The sequence below is a fragment of the Ceratotherium simum genome, chromosome 4, assembly GCF_057802395.1.
Source record: "Ceratotherium simum simum isolate JZ-2026a chromosome 4, ASM5780239v1, whole genome shotgun sequence".
Classification (NCBI taxonomy): domain Eukaryota; kingdom Metazoa; phylum Chordata; class Mammalia; order Perissodactyla; family Rhinocerotidae; genus Ceratotherium; species Ceratotherium simum.
In genome coordinates, this window is record NC_141903.1 from 45438065 (window position 1) to 45462945 (window position 24881).

General features: G+C 35.8%; 1 protein-coding gene across 1 annotated transcript in view; it reads right to left on the reverse strand.

The window, feature by feature from the left end:
• Positions 1–24881, reverse strand: part of SLC27A6 (solute carrier family 27 member 6) — a 62508-nt gene that overhangs the window by 16230 nt on the left and 21397 nt on the right. The window contains exons 4-5 of the mRNA XM_004420245.3: positions 24112–24236; positions 4663–4857 (exon numbers count right to left, since the gene is read on the reverse strand). Coding sequence (XP_004420302.1) covers positions 4663–4857; positions 24112–24236 — 320 coding nt within the window. The remainder of the gene's footprint in view (positions 1–4662; positions 4858–24111; positions 24237–24881) is intronic.

Here is a 24881-nt window from a genome sequence, read left to right on the forward strand (position 1 = left end):
TCCTTGCCATTTTGGAGGACTTATTATTTTAATGTACATCCATATTTTTTTCAGCTGTCTTTTATTTAGATTCATTTTCTCCCTTTTTTCAAGTTTTATTTCCTTTAGGGATTTACTGTTTGTTCCTTCCCAATTATTATCCCTGGGTATAGAAAAGGAGAAGGCAGTCCATAACTGACTTGGGTTTGTCTCTGACAGGCATTGTCACCAAATTTTTTATATTGCTTGCCTAGGGGGCACATATCCCTTCAGTTTCATGCATTTAAATAAGTATAGCACACAAGAGGGACATTTGGGTCACAGGAACTCAGTCTTGCTGCCTCAACTTTTTCCTTCACTATTAACACCCTATCTCCATTTAGAGGCTGATTCCTCTCTGAGATGGTTAAGTGTAAGTCTGCCATTAGGTTTACATTTTTGAGAGACACATCAAATCTCCCCATGTAATTATGAAACAGTCATTGGCCCAAATTTTTCTGATTATCTGCTATGTAACAAAACAATATGTGAAGAGAATGATAAAAGAGACTAGAATTCATATGATTTTGGGTATATTTTTAAAAATTTACTAACTGAAAAAGAAAAACTAACTAAAAGTAATTGAAAATCAGAAGTTTCCAAATAAACTGGAGACAATCATGACTTCCTGCATTATTGACATTATTACAGTCTGACAGGGAATTTAAGACATTAGAAAATTATAATGAAGTCAAGCCAATAAAATAAAATACAAATCTCCTTCATTGTACTCCCATTGCTTGATTACTTTGGAATGACTCAGCTTCACTAAGGAGCTTTAATATGAATACCAAATTTTTTTTTTTGAGGCAGTTCCCCATTGACTTTATTCTATACACATTAATTGTAAAACTACAGTGCTTTGTTCCAGGCACAGTGCTGGATTCTGAGGGCTCACAGCTGAAGACTAGGTCCTCCTGCAAAGAATTCACCGTCCAGTTTAGGGTTACAGATGTTAATAATTGGCTACAATGAAGAAACAATAACAAAAAAGTGTATTCAAAGTGTAGTGAGAACTCAGAAGTTGTTTTTGAATGTTTTTCCCAAAATTGGATTTTGGAGGTTTTACATTAAACGTGAAGGAAGGAAGCTGGGCTTTTATGAAGCAGTTTGAGATCCTAGATTTTTAACTGTTCACAGCTTTTGGCTGATAAGAACCATTGACCCAGATGCTACCAGTTTGTTTGGTCTTTGAGAGATTAAGCTGCTTTTCTTAATGAATGACTTCATTTCATTGATTATTTCATCTTTTAATGAGGCAAAATAGTAATTTTTTTAGCTGAGCAACTTTATTTTTATAATTTCCTTGAATTCTCTTTGCTACCATCCTTTATTTGGTCTGATCATGGTATAAGAGAAGAACAGGATACTTTGTCTATGAGCATTTTCTCCTTTGCAAAATGGGGCTTGATATGAAGATCAAATGGGAAAATACGAACTCCACCTTTGTGTACGAACAGCTTGTGTTTATGAAACACAGAGTTGAACCAGGAATAAGGTGGACTCATGTTTTTTTCAGGAAAAAATCAGGTTAGTTTGCGCACTAGGTTGACATACATACTCTGTCACTTTTGGAAGGAGGAAAATGTTTGTGGTAGCCCGTTTTCAATAACATGTCACTTACAAAATAGGTCATTCTTTAAGCTTTTACATGTTAAATCGTAGGACGAATGGCAAATCTTGGTACTTTCTAATATAGATTTTTTCTCCTCAGAGAACAACATAATCGAAATCCATTATCAACCTATTGAGATATAACAAATGTTAACATTTTGCCGTATTTACTGATCACAGAAATTTTAAACATTTGACGATAGGGTTGTGTTTTTGCTTTTCTCGTTTTTTGCATCTTCTGATATTTGAAGATAGAAGAACACATATGATTAATTAATGCCTAAGAAATTATATCTTCAGAGCAGGGTAGACTCAAATCATATTTAAGATGGAAGGAGCCTCTAATCATAGTCTAGGAAGATGTAGATAGAGTTCTGAGAAACTGTTACTTGAGCAGGAAAAGGAAAAGTATTCTCTTGTGGGGAAATATATTCAAGGTTATTAGTTGTGAAACGTTATAATGGTTCTTTTAATAGCAGGTCCAGAATAAAGTTGAATATTGGCCTTTTTAAAAATAGATGAACAACTAGAAAAGTAAACTTTGTTAACTACTCAGACACTCCTTACGCAACATAACATAGCATCTGAATTATAGACTTTCTTTGGAACATTTTGAAAAGTGAACTACAAACCAAGACTTTGCAATAAAATAAGTAAGGAAAATTCCTACTATAAAATGTAGAGGGAGACAGCATGTGAAAAAGTCAGTTCTTCCCACTGGCTTCTAAAAGCTTTGCTTTCCTCCCCCCCACCCTTTTTTTTTTAATGCATTTTAATCCCCTTTATTCCTCCCTTTTCTCATGGGAGAGACAGACTGAGGTCACTTTGCTATGTTATGTAGAAGTACCATTTATGATCTTTACCATGGTAGCAAGATTATCTCCGTAGCCCTCGGTAAGACTTGGGCCAAATCATTTATTGGTCTGTTTTTCCCATTAACTGTGAATACCAAATTTTTAACAGAATCAGTGCAATGAATTGAGAAAATTAACTGTAAGGAATGTAAAACCCAGTAATATCAGCATTTATTTTCCCAAAGTTACTTTTGTTCAGAATGCAGACGTATTTCTGAGATGTCAGTAAGACCTTCAGAATCCCAAAGAATGCATTATAAAAATAGTTGCACCTTCTTGAGGTTCCAAACATTAGGGCAATTTACACCAGCTTTGAACCTATTTCTTTACTTTTTAAAAATTATATTTTTATCTCTTTTGACATTCCTCACTAATGTTTCTTTTCTATTTCTTTAATTTATTCCTTTTATTTCCTTTGAGTTTGTTTTAGTTGTTTTTTTAATTAACTTATAGAAATCAACATTTAGCTCACTAATTTTCATCTGTTCTTATCTGAGCCCACAAGTTTTGAAATGCAACGTTTTCATTATGATTCAGCTCAAACTATTTTCTAATTTCTATTTTGATTTTTTGTTGACTTATAGAAACTTAAAGATATTTTATTTCCAAATATATAGGAGATGATCTAGCTGTCGTTTTAAAATTTTACTTCTACTGTAATTAAACTATTGTTAGAGAACATAATCCATTGAATGATTCAATCCTTTGAAATTTGCTGGAATTCCATAAGTGGCCTAGTAATCTTTGTGAATGTTTCATACACATTGAAAACAATGGATATTCGATAGTTTTTAAATACAGTGTCCTATATATGTCAATTAGTTCAAGTAGTTTGATTATTGTATTATTCAAATGTTTGATATCATTGAAGATTTTTTTTGCTTGTTCTATCAGATACTGAAAGAGCTACAATAAAATATCCTACTGTGATTCTGGATTTTTTTTCCCCTTGAGGTTATATAAAGTTTGCTATATTAATTTTGAGACATTTATTTTCACTTTTATTCTTTAAAAAACATTATTGTTGAGTATAAATTCTATTTTGAGAATTATTTTCTCCAAGCCAGATGAAGATATCTGTCCACTATCTTTTGTCTTCCACAATTGCTACTGCGAAATCAACAGTAAGTCTTATTTCTAGGAAGGTGATTTTTTGGCTGCTTTTAAGATTTTAGTGGTATCTTGATATAGTTTTTAAAGAAACAATATATTAGAAGCCAATACAGTAGTCCCCCCTTATCCGCAGTTTCACTTTCCACAGTTTCAGTTACCTTCGGTCAACCACAGTCTGAAAATATTAAATGGAAAATTCCAGAGATAAACAATTCATAAGTTTTAAATCGCACACTGTTAGTCACTTCATAGCTGTCTTGATTATCAGATTGACTGTTGTGGTATTGCAGTGCTTGTGTTAAGTAACCCTTATTTTACTTAATAATGGCCCCAAAGCACAGGAGTAGTGATGCCGGCAATTCACATACGCCAAAAAGAAACTGTAAAGTGCTTCCTTTAAGTGAAAAAGTGAAAGCTCTTGACTTAATAAGGAAAGAAAAAAAATCAGATGCTGGGGTTGCTAAGATCTATGGTAACTTTTATTACAGTATATTGTCATAATTGTTCTATTTTATTATTAGTTGTTAATCTCTTAATGAGCTTAATTTATAAATTAAATTTTATTATAGGTATGTTTGTATAAGAAAAAACATAGTATATGTAGGGTTCGGTACTATCCACAGTTTCAGGCATCCAGTGGGGGTCTTGGAACATATCCCCATGGATAAAGGGGGGACTGCTATATATAATTTTTGAGTGATATAAAAATGAAAGGTAAATAGAAAAAGTGGGTTGAAAATACTCAAGGAAAATGGAAACAGTCCAATTAATATATATCAGGACCTATGCTTGCTGTTTATATATTATATCATAAAATTTGAAAACTGAACAAAACAATTAGGTATCATTATCTCCATATTATAGAGGGAAAACATGGGAGATGGTTGAGGTTTTCATAACCTACAGCACCACAGTTCACCTAGAGGCCACTACTTTATTTATAGAAGTTATCAACTTAAAAAAAAAAGTCAATAATATGTACCATAATTAACAAGCACAAAGTATAGAAAAGAGTTTAGCAGACCTCAGTATATTTCTTTTGTAAAGAAAATATTGTACTTACTTTGTAAAAGAAATTTGTTCTCCCGACTGATCCAATTTTCCCAGTGTGATTCATGAAACAAATGTTTCCTTCAGTAGCTCCATAAAGCTCACACATCTTAATGTTTCCAAATCTGTCTAGAAATTCTCTCCATACCTCACTTCGCATGCCATTTCCAACTGCCAAACGCACCTGATGATCCATTTCTCCTTCTCTCTGTTAGAAGAAAAATTTTATTTGTACTTTAATAATTCTGGTTACCAACTATTTCTTTCATTACTATTACTTAAATTGCAAATATCCATGGGTAAGTTGCATATGTGGAATAATGAAAGGGAATTAAAAATAAAATCATGTAAGTCTGTTGCAGAAATGTGTCCAATAACTAATGAAACAAACACTAGCCCAGAGTAATATAGCTTTTATTTCCCCAAATCTGGGAAAAACTCTTCCTCAATTCCAGCTTACTTGAGCCTTATTTTGGCAGAGGTCAAGTAAGGAAAAAACCATATTTCAGGAAAAAAAGCATTACTTTAAAAAAATTATAAAACATACTTGAGTTTGTACTCTCAGCTCTATTATTTATTATCTATATAACTTAGAACAAGAGGTTGAATACCATTCTGATTCTCAGTTTATTCATCTGCAAAAACTGATAATATCTGTCTCATTTATATACCACAGTATACAGTTAAGTTCAGTTTCTAGCATACAGTAAACAGTAAAATGAGGTCATCTAATCACTGTAATATTTGGTTTGCAAATATTATGACAATTATTTCTAACTATTATTTTTGAATGTGCAATAGTCTCATATTTTTACTTCTAGTTCACATTTTAGAATTAAAGGAAAAATAGAACTATATTTTATTCTATATTCAATAAGCACTATGTTAATTAACATGAATTATACATGGATCAAAAATTAAAACCTCATACTTATTAGAATGGCTATTATCAAAAGACAAGAAATGACAAGTGTTGGCGAGGATGTGGAGAAAAGGAAACCCTTGTGCACTGCTGGTGGGAATGTAAATTGGTGCAGCCACTATGGAAAACAGTATGGAGGTTCCTCAAAAAATTAAAAATAGAACTACCATATGATTCAGCAATTCCACCTCTAGGTATTCATCCAAAGAAAATGCAAACACTAATTTGAAAAGATATCTGTACCCCCATGTTCACTGCAGCATTATTTACAATAGCCAAAACATAGAAACAACCTAAATGTCCATCAATGGATGAATGGATAAAGAAAATGTGGTATAGATACACAATGGAATATTATTCAGCTATAAAAAAGAATGAAATCTTACCATTTGCAACAACATGGATGTCACAATGGAATATTATTCAGCCATAAAAACAAATGAAATCTTGTCATTTGCAAAAACATGGATGGACCTTAAGGGCATTATGCTTGGTGAAATAAGTCAGACAGAGAAAGACAAATACCGTATGATCTCACTTTATATGGAATCTAAAAACAAAAACAAAAATACCAATCTCATAGATACAGATTGGTGGTGGCCAGAGGTGTGGGGTGGGTGGTAAATGGAATGGGTGAAGGGGGTCAAAAGGTACAAATTTTCAGTTATAAAACAAATAAGTCATGATGATGTAATGTACATCACAGTTAATACTGTACTGCATATTTGAAAGTTGCTAAGAGAGTAAATCTTAAAAAATTCTCATCACAAGAAAAAAAAATTCTATGTATGGTGTCAGATGTCAATTAGACTTATTTTGGTGATCATTTTGCAATATACACAAATATCAAATCATTACTTCGTACACCTGAAACGAATATCGTATTATATGTCAATTATACCTCAATAAAAACAATTAGAGTAAGAATGTATTATCAGTGTAGGCATGGTAAATTCATGATTACCTCTGAGCTACCTCCATCCTCACCAAAAGTAATACAAAATAAAAAGAACTAATAATAAATCAACAACAATAATAAAATACAGAAATCAACGACCCTTACACTTACAATTAAAAATGATCAATTGATCACATTCTTTATCTCAGTTCCTTCTCAGCCTTTTTTTTGTTTTTTTTGGTGAGGAAGACTGTCCCTGAGCTAACCTGTTGCCAATCTTCCTCTTTTTGCCTGAGGAAGATTGTCTCTGAGCTAACATCTGTGCCAATCTTCCTCCATTTTGTATGTGGGACGCCACCACAGCATGGCTTGATGAGCAGTGTGTAGGTCCGCGCCCAGGATCCAAACCCATGAATCCCAGGTCGCCAAAGCAGAGCACGCAAACTTAACCACTACGCCACTGGGCCAGCCCCACTTCTCAGTCTTAAAGGAAAGATTTTAATCTATTAACTCTCAAGAACAAAGAGAATGTGAGTGAAAGGTAATTTTGGAAACTGAAAAGTGAATAGATAAGATGCATGTGACTAGGCAGAATGAATAAGGCTGAACTCTAAGCCTGAGGTGGGAACACAACAAAATGCTCCTGAGAATGTCAAGGAAGCATCAAAAAGAATGAGGAAGGCTTGATCGGAAATTTGTTTAAAAAGCAATTGCTCCCCTAGATACTGTAATGTAAACAATGCATCTAGCCTTTGCTACACATTGGCCAAATACTGGAGACTTTGGAGAATTCCAAGCAGACAGATGCCAGTTTGGGTTGAGGAAATCTGCTGAAAACAGTAGAGTTACAAGAAAGTCTGAATACTAAATGGTGAGGTCACTAACTTCTGCTCTGATCTCAGAGCAAAACTAATCTATATTGAGAGAAATCAGAATATTAATCACATTTGGTAGGACAATGACTGATTCTTGAGGACATCCAGGGCAAATATCTCCAAGAAAAAAATAAATAAAATTGATTAAAAATACTTGAAGTGTTTGTTAAATCATATTCAGAAATTTCAGCTATGATGGCGAATTTGAGATGAATTAATGACTGGCATTCAGAAAGCCAGAGTAAACAAAAAGGCAATTATCAGGAATAAAAAGTTGGAAAAAACCAAACTGTAATTATATTTTAAATACATTATATGTCTTAGCTACAAACAAAATTTATATATTATAATTTCTTTATAATAATTTACAAACTGATAATCAGCATATTTAAAAACTATCATAATTATATTGGTGCCATAGAGGGAGAAGAAACGTGTGTGAATATGTGAGTAGGAAGCCAGGTAGGTGATAGTTAAAACTGAAAAATCAAGTAGTAACATATATATTCTACTGAGAAATATAGAAGTAAATGATAACCAAAAATATCTTAAAATAATTAAAAATGTTTACCTCTAGAGATTAAATATTGATAACACGGGGCGTACTGTTTATCTTGAGAGTACTATTTTATTTTTTAAAGCCATAAAAGTACTAATTTGAGAAAATAAAAATTAAATTAAAAAAATTTGAGACAGCCAAGACTGTGGATACATCAGAAATAACACTCTGCCTTGCTGATTTCCTTAGGCCCATCAACGGGGTTTAAGGTAAATATTGTGCAGATACAGAAAAAAACTCACTCAGATAAGACCGGCTCCTTCCAAAACAGGATTCTTTTCTACCACTAAATATAACCCTGAGCGGTTCTGGCCTGATTCTCACCTGCTATGGGCATGTCAGATATTGCCTACCTGGCATGGAACTAGCTTTTGGAAATTCCACTGCCATTTTCCTATATAAAAGAGTAGCACTGCAAATCTTAGGATTTATTGTGCTTGAACAGAGAACACTCATTTCTATGACATAACTCTTGGATGCTTTTCAGGTAGAGATGAGTTTTAGCAAGTATCATTATTTACAAAATGTGTTGGCACATTCCAGAAACAAGTAAGAAGGTGGTTTATAAACTAAATTCCATAGACTTTAACCTGTGTGGGCTATAGCTATATAAGCTTACTAAATAAGAATGAATATTCATCCAAAATGATTCCATTGATATAGAAAATCAAATTATCAAAACTAGGATAAGCCTTTTGTTTAGAAATATGAAATTCATTATTTAACTCTCAAGATATCTTTATGCTGTTTTCCTCTCCTTTAAAGAAAACCCAGAAGATCACGCTTTGAGGAGTATGAGGAAAGATCAACTGATTCATTACTTAGTGTTGTGGGGAAAAAGAGAATGTATATTTCTTCTGATGTTGAAATGCACGCACATCATAGAAAATTTATAAAGTATAGAAAAATAAAAAAAGAAATAAAAATATTCTGTAATCCTATGACACCAATATTATTATTTTTATATATACATATATACATGACAAGTTATAATCACACTGTATATAGAACTATATATTCTACTTTATTAATATATTCTGAACATTGTTCTAAGCTATTAGCTCTTATCCTTCAAAAATATGATTTTTTATGTTTATATAATTGTCATAAAATTATACTACAATTTATTTACTATCACCTATTTTTGGATAGCCACATTGTTTTTAAAGATTCACCCTTATAAATGATACTGAGTGAATATCTTGTCTATAAATCTTTGCATCTCATTAGGATAGATTTCTGGAAGAAGCCAATAGTTGTAAATATTTTTATGACTTTGTTGCCAAATTGTTGTATAAAAAGGATATCCTATTTACATCATACCTCCTCAATGTACTAGAACTAAGGATTTTCATTTAATTTAAAACACTGTCAATTTGATAAGAAAATGTGGCTTATTCTTATTTTGGATTTAATTTGTTTTTCTTTGATTTTAGGCAAGGTGAATGCTTGTCATATAATACTATGTTAATAAGATTAACACCTTGTTTTAATAGTATTTGTTTCCTTTTAATTTAATTTTTAATATTTTTATTCAATGTGTTTATTTTCATAATTAAATATATTATTCTCTTCTCGTGTTACTATTTCTACTTAATTTTTGATAAAAAATCTCCTTACCCACCCATAGCCAAAAAAATTGATAGATTATTTTCTTCTTTACACTTAACTATTATATTCATCTAGAATTAACTTTGTGAGAAAGGTATAATTTTCTAAATTTCATATAATGATTTATCTTATTTATGTCCAATTCAGACTTCACGAAAATTTAATTTTAAATTTATTCAACTGTACTTATCCAAGACTTGCAAATAGAAGGTCCTCAATTAATAAAAGTCTAAAATTTTAAGCTGTTTCAGTAAGCATATGAACACATAATACTTTTAAACAATTCTCTAAAATTTTCCCTTAAAAGATTACTGAGAATCTAAATGTAAGCACTCCTTAAAGACTAAAACATAAAGATATAACTGAAATAGGTAATATAAATTAGTTATTTTACAGTTTATTGAGATAATTATCAAACTTGTCAATGACATCAATCAGGTTTTCTTTTTTTTTTTTGGTGAGGAAGATTGTCCCTGAGCTAACATCTGTGCCAGTCTTCCTCTATTTTGTATGCGGAACACTGCCACAGCATGGCTTGACGAGCGGTGTGTAGGTCCATGCCTGGGATCCTGAACCTGTGAACCCTGGGCCGCCAAAACGGAGCACGCGAACTTGACCACTATGCTACTGGGCTGGTCCCCATCATTCAGATTTTTGTTTGCTGATTCAAATCACAAGCATGGAAATATATAAGTGAAAATAATATGATTCCTTTATTTATAATAATAATGTAAAAATTATATGAAGCCCTGTAGCAAGCCCAAAAGATACAGTTATTTTTGCCATACACACACACACTCACATATATATATATATATGTATATATACATATATATATATATATATATACACACACATATATATATATATGGAGAGAGAGAAGCAAAATAAACAGAAGTTTTAAAAAACTAGTTCACACAGGAATGGATATTTTACTTAAAAGATATATACAATCAGATGTTATCATAAAGTCTAAATCAAGGGATAGTAAACTACAGCTTGCAGGGGCCAAATCTAGCCTACCTCCTGTTTTTGTAAATAAAGTTTTACTAGAACACAGTCACACCCATTTATATGGATCATCTATTGCTGCTTTTGCAATAAAGAGGCAGAATTAAGCAGCTGTGATAGAGACAGTATGATCCACAAAGCCAAAATATTTACTAATCTGGTGCTTTACAGGAAAAGCTTGCTTTTACAAGTCAAGCACCATCTGGTTAACTGGACAATACATTGGTGCTACAAATATTGGTTCATTAAGCTTCCTCATCCAGATTCCCATGTATGTTCATTTTATGTTTCTTTCTTAGGAAGGGCTTTACCTCAATGGAAATAACTGGGAGATGGTTTTATTTGTAAAGTGGGTGATTAGCTTCTTATGCATATTGAGCATATTGGTAGGTGGGCAAAATATTGGTCAGATGAGCCATTTTAAAAAGCCTATCCAGCTAGTGATGTTGTGTAGCTCTTTTGGTGACCCTGGAAGATGACTGGAAGCCAAGGGGGTGGGCATCAAGCAGAGCCTGATGTAATAACATTAACCTGGCACCAACTGGCATGATGGACTGGGAGGTTGGCAGGGGTCAAGGATAGCAGCTGAAGTGGTCCAGATAAAAGATGATGAGGGAAGAACCCAGGATGTGGTCAGGGAAATGGAAAAGGAAGGTCAGCAGAATGACAACTGTGAGGGAGAAAAAATCATCAAGATTGGTAAAGGGAGTCTTAAAAAGTGACCGTGGGGGCTGGCCCCACAGCCAAGTGGTTATAGTTCTGTGCTCTCCACTTTGGTGGCCTGGGGTTCGCAGGTTTGGATCCTGGGTGCAGACCTATACCACTCGTCAGCCATGCTGTGGCGGGGACCCGCATACCTAATAGAGGAAGACTGGCACAGATGTTAGCTCGGGGCTAATCTTCCTCAGCAAAAAAAAAAGTGACCCTGGAATATATGGAAATTGAGAAGAGGGTCTGGGGTTGCTAATTATATTTGGTTTTATATATGCGTCCATTTTGAGGTTGCTGTGAAACTAGCAATACATCATCTAAAATACAACTAAATCTTCCTAACGTCCATCTATAATTTTAAAAATCGCTTTCTCTGTCCATAAGTCCCCTCAAGGCTTCTTTAGAACAAATTCCTATTCCTTTTAATTCTTCCTGAGACATGAGGTTACTACCTAAATATCACTGGATATCTAAGCTATGTTGGAAAGGGGAGAGGAGAGAATGTATAAATACAAGTACAATTAAATGAATGAATGAATGAATATATAACACCTACATATACACATACACAAGAGAAAGACAAAGAGTGGCATAGACTAAGAGACAGAGAGAGACAAAGAGATGGAGAAAGTACATGAGAGACAGACAGAAAGCAGAAAAGACAACAGAGTGAAAATGAAAGAAAGTGAGAAACCTACAGAGAAAGAAAGCAAGAGAGACACATAGAGCAAGAGAAGAGAGAGAGAGACAGAGACAGGGAGAGTGAGACAGAGAGCAAGTTAGAGTGAGAGCCAGGGAAGGGGTGGGGGTGTGGGAGGGGGATATGAACACAACAGAGAAAGGGACAGAGTGAAACAGAGATACACAGAAACATAGTGACATATGCAGAGACATATGCAGAGAGAGACCCACACTGTGAGAGCTGCAGAGAGACACTAGCACACGCTCATGATACAGGGATGTGAAGTAAGACACACAGAGACAGAGACCCACACACAGAGTGAGATACAGAGACACAGGCACACAGAGAGATTCTCTCCCTCTTTGTCTCTCTCTCTCTCTCTTGCTCCCCCCTCGACACACAAACACACAAACAGAAAGGCAAAAAAAAGAGATAAACTGGACACAGAGAGGCATACTCAAAAAAAGAGAGGGAGCGCACACATAGAGACACAAATACGGAGACAGAGTTGTATGCAGAGACACACAAAAAAAGACACATGCAAACAGAGACATACAAACAGAAACCAAGACAGAGAGAGACTGAGAAAGGGGGCAAATACAGAAATTCAGGGAGTGTGAGACGGGAACAAGAAACACGTTTGCCGCTGAATCAGGAGAAGCAAAGGGAGTGAATATGTTTGAGCCCCATGTCCAGGTTACGGTATTATCTCATTTTAATCACCAGAATAACGCTATAAAATAAGAAGCATTATTCTCATTTTTCACATTGGGATAATGAAGTTTGGGTCCAGTGTCACATACCAAATAGACAGAATTTGAACTCATTAAAATGTAAGTGCTATGTGGACAGAGACTGTTGCCTGTTCTGCCTCTGCTGTACCACATTGCCTAGGACAGTGCTTGGTGCGTAAGAGATGTTCACAACATATTTGTGGAAAGAAGAAAGAAAAGGAGGAAAGGCAGGTGGAAGGAAGAAAGGGAGGAGGGAGGGAGGGAGGGAGGGAGGGAGGAAGACCTAGAGAGAGGAAAGAAAAGAATCCAAGAAGAAAGAGACAACCGGCTCAAAAACCCCTCCAAAGCCCATGCTCTGTTTTTCCAAGCCTCTCCCAGTCATAGGAAGCAATCAAAACACAAGTTTCTAATTCAGTAGTTAGTGCTTAAATGTTTACACACTTGCGTGCACACACAGAGTAAGCCATTTTACAATACGCAGAAAGTGCTCATTTCATCAGCCATTTGAAATCCCATTTGAAATTTAAAAGAGAATTTGCTGAATGGGTGAGCTCTTTTAATATAGAGATCCCAAGGTCCTGGATTTCAGTAGACCAGTTTCCCTCCGGCTTTCAGTAGCACACATGAAACTGATGTGATGATATTAGTCAAGGAGTCACATCAATTTGAACCAAGGCTCTTGTTTCTTAAAAACGTTCTCTGGGAACTATTTTCCAGCAGTATCTTTTGAGCTGCTATATGCGAGGCATTGGTTTGACTATTGTTACTTCCTACCAGGTCACAGATTTATTTATTCATTTTGTGAAACAGGCAGGCTTCTAACAATGCACTCCTAGAAACAAAGTCCCTTTCTTCCAGAACATGTGCTTTATCCTACTCAGAGAATCTATAATACACCCAGGCTGAATAGCCTCTTTATATACATGTGAAATGTGAAACTCTGGAGGTTCTGTTTAAATACAGGTAATTTTTTACCAACCTTGATTTCTCAGGAAACAAAGACTGTTGATGGATGGGGAGACAGGAAAAAAACATAAATTCATAATGAAAACAAAGAGGCAAATCATTTCTGCCTTAAGCCCTGGATAACTAGCTGCTTTATGCACAAAAGTACGGCCTAATTCCTCAAGCATTGCCTAAAATATATAACAACACCTGTTAGGGATTATGATTCTTCCATCTTGATTCAATTTAACATAAGACCTCTTTTTCCTAAAACTCACTGATAATTACACATGCACATATGTCACACCACACACCCCATGTAATAATAAGAATAACTATACATTCCAACAGTTGTTTCCTTCACAGACACTCCAATATTATACATTGAAACAATATACGCAGCAAGCCAAGTGGGTATTACCCAATAGGTACAAAGTAACACTAAACGCAAACAGGATGTCAGAGAATCCTAGGGTAGAAAAATAGGCATCAAATAGCAGCCTTTCCTAGACTGTAGCAGGAAAGGAATGGTGGGGGAGGGTGGAGACCGCTTTTGAGAAAGGACCAGAGAGTATTTAAAAGGAGAGGCCTGCAAGGCTGAGACAGTGCAGGCTGCCCCTAAAAGCCTCTGTCATGTTGCCTCTCCAGTCTGAGTTTGGACAGGCCATAGTTTCAGAGATGACAGCCGTCAGTTCAACAAACCATCTTAAGTCATAAATAACAGCTTGAAAAGACCTCTGTGATCTCAAGTGTTACAGAAGAAGCAACCACATTGTGGGCTTATTTCAAGCTCATTTTCTAGATGTCACAGGAATAGGGACTGCCATTTACAGACCACGTAGTCCCAATAGTTGCTTTCCCTCCTGGCAGCACTTGGCAACTGATAGTGGAAGGAAAGCAATGCTTCAGATCAGAGACATTTCAAAGTTGCCTTGTATGGAAAGACCAGCTCCAGGAGTCTGCAAGACTGGCCTCTAACCTGAATGATTAACTCACCTTAAAAAAGGTTGCAGACATAAAGGGAGGTTGACCTCCCCTGGAAACCCAGAAAAAGGGTCACCTGAGCCCTGACTACCATGATTCATTAATGCAGTGTTCTGAAAAGTGCAGGGGCCCATTAGCAGGACAATTTCTGCTGTGAGCTGGATGCGGCCATGGCCTGACTCCTTCCAAGCAATGATGCAAACCTTTGATTTCTTCAAACTCCCTCATTGGACTCTGTCCTTCCCAGGAACTCTGACTTTCTGATTATAATTGAGCTTCCCTGCAGGTCTGGGACTAGGGAAAAATTGTGCTGGTCATAAGCGCATAAGTATCCCCACAATTGGGCTCATTATATTTGTTACTTTACTTTTTAAAAATAATTCAGCAAATTTTTATTGAGCACCTACTATGTGACAGGCACCATTCTGAGTACTGAGGGTATAACCATAGATAAAAAAGATAAACTTCCTGCTTTCCTGGGACTTATATAATAGTGGGGGGGGGCAGGGGGAAATTAAGAGAGAATAAAGGAAAAATTATATAAAATAGGTAATGGGGTAAGAAGTTTTATGAAGAAAAATAAAGCAGTGAAAGAAGACTTGAGACAAACAATGTAATAAAGAGTCTGACTTGATGTTTCTTTTCAAGTCTTTCTTGATGTTTGACTGCTGACAGTCTTCAAGCCCCACCACTCCCCTTTCCTCTTCCGCCCCACATCTGGGCGAGCTGATGAGGAAGCCCAGTGCTCCTTCCTTTGGCACCAACAGGAAGTTCAAAGCACACAAGCAGCCCCATGAGCACAAGACCCCTTACCCCAGTGCCACCCCCTTATCACAATAAAACCTGAACTTCCACCTTTCTCTTTCACCTGCTCTCTCAAGCCATTTTTGGATATGCTTGGGACCCTGCCCTGCTCTCCCCTGAAAGTCTATTTTTTCTCTCCTGAAAGTCTAAAGTTCATTATGTGAGTAATAAACCTGTTCATATTCTCTCGGTGCATGTGTGGCATCATCAGTCTCAACATCGGAACCAAATTTTGGGGGTGTGGTCCATCTGAGTTGGTAAGGTGACCATACCAGACGTCAATAGGGTCTGTGACCAGAGAAGCCCTCTCCGAGGAGGGCATCCGCATGGGTTAGGGAGTGAGCCGTGCAAATATCTGGGGGAACATTCAAGCGGAGGCAGGTGAGAGTCCTGGTGCACTGAAGGACAAGCAAGGGGGTGGTGAGGCTGGAGTGGAGTGAAAAAGGAGTAGGGGCTGGGCAGGTGAGGGGAGATCCCAGCAAGGGAAGCAGACCACAGAGAGCTGTGTAGCCAGGCTAAGGGAATTTGGATTTTCTTCCAAGTAAACCATCAGAGGGATTTCAGTAGTGAAGTAACATAATCTGACTTACATTTTCACAGAATCATCCAACTGCTACTCAAGAACAGAATTTAGGCAGGCAAAAGTGCAGTTAAGAAGAGGCCATTGGTAAAATTTCAGGGGGTAGTACTGCTGACTTAGGTGAGAGCAGTAGGAAGGTGGTAAGATGTGGTTTGATTCTAGATATATTTGAAGGTAGAGTCTGCAGGATTTGCTCATGGATTAGACAGTGCTGTGAGAGAAAGAGAAGCTTCGGGAGATTACAGAGGTTTTGTGACTCAGTACCTGGAAGAATGGAGTTGTCATTAACTGAGACGGTCAAGATAGGGGCAAGGAGTATATGTTGATGGAGGAGATGGTTAAAAAGTTAGGCTTTGGCCATTTTTGAGATGTCACTCAGATTTCTAAGTGGAGATGTCAAGTAGGAATCTAGATATAGAAAACGAAATCAAGGGAGAAGACAGGGCTGGAGATATAAATTTGAGAGTTAAGTTGTAGATGGTATTTGCAGCCAGGAACATGTCCAGGGAATGAGAGCAGAGAGAAAAGGTTTGATTGGGAGTTCTAGGCACCCTAATATTTAGAGGTCAGGAAGACTGAGGAAGATCTAGCAATGGAGACAATTTAAAGCTATAAACACATTCTTGAGCCTGGCTAATCTAAAGACCTGTACTGATAAATGGGACTCTGAACCTGTCAGGCTGGAGACTAGATCTTCAATTTTGGCTATCGCTATGATAACAAAAACCATCTTGTGAAGCCCCTTGGGAGAAGGCTAAGTCTCCTCTTCCAGAGAGCCCCCACCATTGTCGTCAATCTGTTTCCATTTGTATTTCTACTCTTAACTAATTAATCCTTATACCAACTCTGGATGTAATTGTTATTACACTCATTTTGTAGAGGAAAAACTGGGGTGAAGGCTGCTCAGAAAACCAAGATAATTAGCCCAAGATCACAGAGCTTGTAAGACATGGAAGTAAGTCTCGAATTTCAAGCTCCCAGACTCTAAGGGGCAAAGAAATTAAATGACTTGCCTGATGTCACATGGTGAATTAATGGAAAAGCTGGACTTAGATCCTTGATCTTTTGTATCTGAATTCACTGTTATTTTTTTCCATTGGGAATAAAACGACCTATTGGAAAAGTCTAGTTGTTAATCATTTGCTGAAGATTCTTATATTTGCTGTAAGCTCTCACTGCAGGGCAAAGACTCACCATTTGTGACATTAACTTTATGTGTCCATAGCAAGGACGTCAGGAACAGACTATTAAAGGAATAGGCAATGTTAAAAATAGCAAATAAATAACAAAATAATCTTGGATGTAGATTTTAAAATGTTAAATAGTTTGAAATGTAGGAAAACCTTACTAACACACCACATTTACAGTAACAATAGTGTATAACCCAAGAGAAAACAGGCATAATATTTTCAGGGTTTCTGATTTTGTATTTTTATTTCTAGTGTTTTATATGTGAAAAGTATTATAAAATTATTAATATTTTAATATTATTAAAATTGTATTTTTAAATCATCATGATTTATTTAAATGGGCTTTTGCAATGTTGTATGATTTTTATTAAAGACCAATTATTTTTCAACATTCACAAAAATTACTCTAATTTTATAATGACATTGATGGAAAACATTACTGAATTCTGTTTAAAAATAACATCCTTCCATTTGTATTGGGTTTCCCACTTTACATTTTTTCACATATTAACTGGATTGTGAAAATCAAGGGCCAAATTAAGAGAAGTAGATATTATTACCTATTTTATATAAAGACAGGAACTATGGCTCAAAGAGGAGAAGTGACCAGCAGAAAGTCACAACAAGAGCTTGAAACTGAGCCTATGTTTTTTGATTCCACAGCCAATGCACTATCTGATGACTTTCTACATAAAGCTAAATTAGTTGGGAAATTTAATAAACAAGGGATATGTGTATTCTTAACGGAAATGACAACATGAATGGTATAAGCAGAGAGACAGAAAAAGACATGTATATTTTATATATACCACTACTCATGAAATATGAATCATTAAATATTAAAATTAGCACTTATTAAAAGCCTTTAATATATACATAGTTCTAAAACATTCCAAAATATTCATTAATTCTCTTTTAATTCTACTAGCATTTGGGCTGCTAATAGCTATTTCTTATCTTACTCCCTCATAGTTCTATATTTGTAGTTTCTAAGCAGAAAAGGAGGCTCTGGTAGCTTGCCAACTTTTCTAAATGCTTTCATATCTAGTATGAGAATATTAAACATATTTTTGATTTATTTAAGGATTTTAAAAAAGAGGCGATTTTCTCAACCACATAATAATATGCTTCAAATGTTTGGGGAAAAGAAATAATAAAAAAATGTATAAATATCTTAAAACAACTAAGTCTTGGAGATAAAATCAATTGTTTTGAGTGTTGCAGAGAAGAAAATGGTAGTGGAACTAAATCAGAATATCTTAATAACAATTAAAGTTCACACTAATTTAAAAACATCATTCTTTAGAGGTTACTAAGCATGATGAGAAAAGTTTCTAAACCTTAATGCTTTGATAAACTACATCTTTTACAAGATGTGGAATGGGGAAAACATGAAGATAAAACACTTGAAGTTGTAAAGAAACTAAGAAAATGTAAACATAATAAAAGAACAAATTTTTAATATACCTATTTTCAATAGGAAAAAAAGAATAGATAGTAATGCACTGAACCAGGAACAAGGTAATGCCAATGCATTTAGCCTGTAACTGTCTTCAGACCCATTCAAAACATAACTGGTAAAACAAACAAGTTCAAGAGATGTAGGTCAAGTCAGCATCATTTAGTCTCCTCTACTGGAATTTTATTCTCTGGTACTGTTGCACCTTCCTTATCCTCACATCTTACCTAAATATGACAAGGGAAACTCTTAAAGCTTGAAAGAAAAGATGAGCTCTCTTTGGAGAAAACAAAGTAGGTGTCCTTTCAAATTGAAGTCTTAAAAATTCTCACAGTGCCGTCATTTGATTCTTGTCATCCAACATTTTCATTCTGTTACCCTCAAAAAACCCCCAGCAAACACTTAGGGTTCACTGCTAGATTGTCTAAACATTACTAGTGAAAAATTTAGTACGATTTGTATGGCTTTTAACAAACAATATTTAATAAACATTTACCAAATATCCAGGTGCTTTAAAATGTCTTTTTTCATAATGGGAGTTGAATATAAATCCATTTTGTCAAAGTTTTAATACACTTTAACAAAAGTTATCCAGAATCATAAGGATACTTGATGGCTCCTAGGTAATTTCTTAGCTTTTAAGAAAACAGAATAATAGAAGGGATATAATTTATAGAAAATAGATATACTAAAATACATTTATTAAAAAGTGTAGGCTCTGCCTTGAGAATGTCTGAATGTAAGTGTTACACATTGAGAGCTACAGATAAACTATATAGCCTAAATGATAAACTATAATATTAACTTGAAAAATAGGCATCAGACATATGCATCATAATGCAGGTCTTTGCTTTGTGAACTACGCCCCATCCTCTGTACTCTTTGGGATCTGGATTCCTACACCCAGCTGTCTACTTTACTTCTTCACCCACATGCCTAATTAACATTCCAAACTTAACAGGTCCAAAAGAAATTTAATTTTCATTCCTTAAACCTCAGTTTTCCTTATCTCCACAAATGGTTCACAACTTACCTAGATGTTTGAACCAAAAACCTGGGATTCACCCTTGATTCTATTCATTCCTGTCCCATCCCTGAACTAACAAGTGTTGTTATCTCTGCATCACTCCCAAATTGGTATAGTTTTTTCCAGTTTGTCTCCATCTTTTCCAAGTGCCCTGATGAGAATAAAATCCAAATGTCTCCTCCATGGTCTACCGAGCCCTACAAGATCCAATTGTAGGACGGCTGGCCACGCTCCCCTTCTCTTCAAACATTCAGCCCGTGTCCTCTGTGGGCTTCTTCATTTTCAGTTTATTCTGTTGCAACTGGAATCCCTCAGCTTTTCCATGGCTGGATCCCACTTGTCTTATCAGCTCCCTAGCTCATAGGTCACCATTTCAGTGAAGTCTTCCCCGACCAATCAGTCTAATCAGCAATGCCCTACTCCCACCACCCATCAGTCTCCATCAGCTCAGCCTGTTTTGTTTCTTCATAATACTTATCATTGTCTGCAATTACTTTTCTTCATGTGTTTGCTGGTTTATTTTCTCTCTCCCCAAACTAGAGTATAAGTTCCATGAGAAAAGGAGTCTTGTTTGTCTTGTGTGCCCCTGTATTCCCAAATCTACAATATCACTTGAATGAATGAATGAATCAATGAGTGAGTGACATATAAGATCCTATCCCTAGATATATCCCTTAGTATGGCTAACTATTGACTGCCTTAGGCAGAGTTATTTAAATAAGATAAACTCTGCAGCAGAAGTGCCCCGGAGGATCACTGATGTCTAGAGTTCCACCGTGTTCCCTCACCTATCAATATGAAATGCAGCACTGATATTAAGAGAATATAGAACTAGGTCCAATCAGAAATTGCATGATGGTGCTTCAGTAATGTAGAAAACTTGGAAGATTGGAAAGTGGGGAAGAGCTGCTTTCCTACTCTCACGGGAAGAGATTAATTACCCCATCCCTCCGTGACTAAGAGGAGCGAGTACCTCAGCATTTTTTTAAGGATAGTGCTGCTGCCAGCAGTTAGAGGTACATCCAATGTTTACACCAAAGGAACTTTTGTAATTGGAGTTTTGAAAACGAGAAAAAAGACAGGGTTGGGTGGAGGCTAGATAGATAAATGCTTCCAGCCAGGGAAAGCCAATCCTAGTGTGTTTTTATGCAACTACACATAAACACTCAACACAAACTGAGATTTTGCCTGCAGGTAAATCTGTACCAAATCTGGATATATTTAGAGAATATGTAGTTTTGCTTTCTTTTACATAAGGATTTATTTTAAATAAACGTCTGTGGGGCTTCAAACCACGGCTTATGAGACGTTCAACTTTAATTCTTTGAGGTTGTGGGCCGTGTCCCTTGTTTACTCTCTGGCCCGCCCTGAGTCCACTGCTGTGTTGGCTGCACAGCAGACACTGCCCCTTCCCTCCAGGAGAAGTTCACTGAAAGTAATGAACATTGAACAGCAAAAATGCAAGATCTTCTTGAAGGAATAAGATGTCATAACAGAATGACTTTCTCCTTTTCCTAATCTTTAATGCCAGGAACTGCTTGTACTCCTGTGTGAAATCAACAAAGGGGATTAGGTAATACAATGCATCTCTGCTCAAAAAAATTATTATGTTTTCCTTTGGGCAAAACTATATTTATTTCCCTCTCTCCTCCTCAATTTGCCTCAGGTAAGTGCTTAGAGATTATTTCATAAACACTATCTTTTCTTCACAGAACTTTGGTTAAGTATTAAAATATTTAATTAACTAAAAGCAATCAGGAACTCTGCTTTCAATTCTCAGTGCTCTCAAATTCTCTGCAGCTGTAGTATGTTTCCAAAATTAGTGCATTACAAATTCAGAGAGGTGAAAAGGATATTTCACTTCACAAAAAAAAAATTCAAAGGAAAACATCTTGAAAAAAGATTTGTAGCAAATGTGACAAACTATTAATACCTTTATTATATGAAATGATAGCTCAAAAGGATAAGATAAAACATATGTGCCAAAGAGATAAATGAGTAAAAGACTCAGAAGAGACAATTTAAAAGGCAAATACAGCTAGAAAACTACCCCGCCTTGCCAGTACTCTTTTTTTTTTTGTGCGGAAGATAAGCCCTGAGCTAACATCTGTGCTAATCCTCCTCTTTTTGCTGAGGAAGACCGGCTCTGACCTAACATCTATTGCCAATCTTCTTCCTTTTTTTTTTCCCCAAAGCCCCAGTAGATAGCTGTATGTCATAGTTGCACATCCTTCTAGTTGCTGTATGTGGGATGCGGCCTCAGCATGGCCGGAGAAGCGGTGCATCAGAGCGCGCCCGGGATCCAAACCCGGGCCGCCAGTAGCAGAGCGCGGGCACTTAACCGCTAAGCCATGGGGCTGGCCCGCCAGTACTCTTAACAAAGAAATTTAAAATACGTTTGTTTCTGGTCTATAAAATTATACATAAAATTAAATAATCTTTACCGCATTTTTTTTTTTAAAAAACAACAGGTTCTTTGTTCAAACAAAATATTATTAAGAAGCCCAAGCAAATTGGGTTTCATCCACCACATCTGAAAGGGTGGGCCATCAAGATTGGCCCAGTTTCCCTGTTCTCCATCCTTCAGGGACTTTTGAGGAGGCTTGAAGGAGATTCTAGCTCTCTATGGAGCACAACGGAAAGATCACTATTTTTAATACCACCCAGGACTGATAAGAGACTGTGCAATAGGCATACTCCCACATCGTCGATGAGATTGTAAATCATGCCAACCACTCTGAACAGTAATCTGGAAATATGCCATAAAATCACCAAAATATCCATGTCCTTTGACTGCCTTCACTTCTGAGACCCTGTACTGGCTTTATTGCATGAAGATACTCACTGCAGCATTATTTAAGATGGTAAAATTTTAGAAAAAAAAAATGCATGTATTCAACATCCAATAAATACTTACTGAGCAAATGACCTTGAAAAGCTAACGTTGCTATTAAAGGATGAGAGGAAATAGGAATGGCTGGCGGCAGGCTTTAGAAAGGCAATGAAGAAGGTAGCACCTACTACGTCTTTTACTGAAGGTGGCTTTTATCTTCTTGGAGGGCATTAATTCCTTAAATTAACCTAGTCCAGAAATCACATTACCAAAGACTACAATGAAAACTAGAAGAGAAAATATCAAGTTGTGGCATTATAATTGTTCTACTGGGCTTCTTCAGCTAAGACCACAATCCTGATATTGGCGAAGTCTCACTGAAGAGAATAAAGGTCAAAAAACCTAAAACATTTCTCTGGGAATCTCCATCTTAGTCATGGATCTAGGGAATCTACAGCTGTTCGAAGCACTCTGGACCAAAAAAAGAGCAAGGATGCCTTCTGCCACAAGGAGGTGGGTTAGGAGACAGACAGGAGGTCTCCCCATGATAAAATCCAAGCTTAAAATGAATAAAAGCATTTTGTAAATATGATTATCCAGTTTCACATTCTTTTCTGTGTTTATCTGCCCTGTGTAATTCCATATCTTTAATAAAGTCTTATTTAAATGCCTCCAGCCTAGTCTCAGCTGTGCTATGGGTAATGAAAGGATTACATGTCCATATTTTAGCCAGCCAGAGAAGATATCCCAGCTCACCAGCCATGTCTTAAGCTGGTGTGATGATGGCAGAGGTGATGAGTGAGAGATGCCCTAGCCTAGGAAACATATTTCTCAAAGGTCAGGGGCAGGCCATCAGGTTCTGCTGCCCCATCCCACATAGGGAGGCATTCTCTATCACCACACTTCAAGCCGCTGGTGTTGATTTGATTACAGAAAGAGTTACTTCTTTGTAGCCTCAAGAATGTTTAGAAAATCAGACATTTGAAAAATAAGCATCTTGAAATACAAATGAGAAAGGAAAAGGAAAATAACTTCTGAAGGCAAAAAAGTAAACAAACTAATAAAGACCAACTTCAGGCTGTTGCAACTCTCTCTGCTTGTCTGTTTTCAGAAGGGGGCAATTTATCAAAAGTATCAAAATGATTGCTTTAGGTGGGGAGACAAGTGCAAATCAAAGCAAAACCAAACAAAATAATATTCTAATGTAATCACTCAAAAAAATAGAAAAACAAGTATAATGAGTGTCATTAGTTTTTTTTTTTTTTTTTAAAGAATAGCATTTTAAAAAATTACCTAATTCAACCTTGGAATAATTGCTGTCTGTAAACACAGCACACATCTAATTTCATAATTGGATGCATGCTATGTTTACAGAAATTTTAATCAGTCTAAATGTGAAGTGGACTGGACTGCGAGTCTGTCCTATCCTGCCACAATATAAAACACATTAGTACATTCCCGGATAGCTCTTCTTTTATTTTCTCTGACTTGTTTTATATTCATTTTATCTTGGGGGTATTGCATACATCTTCGTAAGTCAGCTAAACTATCTTCTGGAAGAAGGTGGAGTATAAAGAAGCAAAAATTACTTTTTCAATCTGAAATTACTTTTTCTCTCTGATAATGATTAGTCTTACCTTAGGTTGTTTGCAAAGGTAGCGACAAAGTTCTCCAATATACTGAAACACAGTCACGTTATACTTTTTGCAGTCATTCCAAAATTGGCTTGCTGAGAATTTCTTCTTTAACACACAAGTAGCGCCTATGAGAAAAAGCAAAAACAGGCACTACAGAAATAACTAAAGGGAAAAATTAACATAAAACACGAATGATGTTGCACTTTTGCTCACTCTCAAGGCTTTTATAATCCATCAGAGGCCATTTATATCAAGCTCATTTGAAAACTTTAATCATACAGTCTAATAAATCTTTAAAAAATATTCATGTTGTAATTCTATATTTTGACTGCAGATATACCTTTTGCAATACATGAGATGAAAGAAGCAGTCAAAATAAGTAGGAGAGTTACAAGTATCAGAGCATGACTACAGATAAGGGTCAACCTTCAAAGAGACCAAGAATATTCACTTACTTTTGACTTTGAATATATACATATTATTTATTTTTAAAACCTTAAATCAGCCTCAATATATCTTGAAGTCAAGAGTTACTAAGGTAGAGCTGGTAAGATAGCACCAATAAAAAAGTTCATTGATGACAGCAGAACTTAATTTTAGCAATGTGAGTCATATGAATATGTTCCAAGGAAAATGCTAATGTCGTGACATTCATCTTTATTTATTGTGGACATTGATCATATTCTAAATATGCTATTCTTTAAAATTACTTTTTAGTATTTTAGACATATATAAATAGTAGTGAATGATTTCTATATATATTATTTCAG